The following is a 1,265-nucleotide window of genomic DNA, read 5'->3' as shown; positions in this document are numbered from 1 at the left end:
AAAAATTAATTCCATATAAATAAGACCAATACACGTACTTGAATACGCCAATACATGTACTTGAATACGGGGTGTTACAGTGACTTTCTTAGAACCAAATTCTCTGACAAATAAAAGTTGGAGAAGTTGAGTATTTGCTTATTAGTGCTTCTAATTAGCATTTGGCTGACTACCACAGGAGCTTTTGCAAATCAGTGTGGCAGTGAAGTTGAAGATGTTAGTGGTGCCAATAATGTCATGGTGGAACAATCAGCAAATAATTTGAGAGCAACATATTATTTGTATAATCCACAGAACATTGGGTGGGATTATATAAGGGCTAGTGTTTACTGTGTAAATTGGGATGCTAATACGCCATTAACATGGTGGAGAAAGTACGGCTGGACTACTTTCTGTGGTCTTTCTGGTCCTCGAGGTCGACCTTCTTGCGGCAGGTGCTTGCGGGTGACAAATATTAGGACAAGGGCTCAGGCAACTGTGAGAATTGTGGACCAATGCAGTAATGGAGAGCTAGATTTAGACGTCAATGTTTTCCGTCGACTAGATACTGATGGAGAGGGAAACAGGCCAGGCCATCTCATTTTCAATTACCAGTTCGTGAACTGTGGTCACGACCTCGAGGTTCCTCTGCTTTCTTTTGTTGACAAAAAATAAACATAAAACAGAACATGGCAATGCAGTGCTAGTGTTTTCTGAAGGTGATAGTAATGTATCAACCTTGATAAAGTATGTAAGCTCTTTTGGCACACCTCAGGTGCTTCTTGAGCAGTATAAAGCAGAATAAATATGGAGCCTTTTCACGTAAAAAAAAAAAGGTTGGAGGAGCATTTACTTTGGCTAGTTCTGTATTACTTATACCAGCAAAGCAGGATGCCATTTGTAAAAGGCCTCTGGATATAAGCCAGAAAAAAATAATTCTTGTGTATGGTTTGATCTAGAGTGGTTCCGCTGGGGCGGAGCTACATATATGATAGGGTTCATCCGAACCCCTTTCGACGAAAAATTATATATATATATATATATATATATATATATATATATATATACATGGTTAAAATTATTTAAAATTATTTTGTATATATATATAGTAAGTGTCGAACCTCGTTCAAACCTTATGTTTGTACATAAAGAGATATGCACCAAACATGGAGGCAACGGATTAAAACGAACTTGTGCATTTTTCCTCTTCGTCAATGGAGTTATAGAATCCAAAACATCCATTTCATTCTGCCCCAAAGTACCAAAAGGATTACATAATAAATTTA

The 1,265-nt window shown here is 37.3% G+C and overlaps 1 protein-coding gene across 1 annotated transcript; it reads left to right on the top strand.

The window, feature by feature from the left end:
* Nucleotides 1–89: 89 nt before the first annotated feature.
* On the top strand, nt 90–819 carry LOC124893826 (wound-induced protein WIN2-like). The gene has a single exon (XM_047404678.1). The coding sequence runs from the start codon at nt 238–240 to the stop codon at nt 652–654; it is 417 nt and encodes a 138-aa protein (XP_047260634.1). The 5' UTR covers nt 90–237; the 3' UTR covers nt 655–819.
* The last annotated feature ends 446 nt before the right edge of the window (nt 820–1,265 follow it).

Source organism: Capsicum annuum, unplaced genomic scaffold, assembly GCF_002878395.1.
Source record: "Capsicum annuum cultivar UCD-10X-F1 unplaced genomic scaffold, UCD10Xv1.1 ctg66021, whole genome shotgun sequence".
NCBI classification, from domain to species: Eukaryota; Viridiplantae; Streptophyta; class Magnoliopsida; order Solanales; family Solanaceae; genus Capsicum; species Capsicum annuum.
Note: the sequence above shows the minus strand (reverse complement) of the source record. Positions and strands in the feature narration are given on the sequence as shown.

Excerpts from the sequence above, each read along its gene's own strand:
- LOC124893826 (XM_047404678.1), top strand. The coding sequence starts at position 238 with ATGGTGGAACAATCAGCAAATAATTTGAGAGCAACATATTATTTGTAT.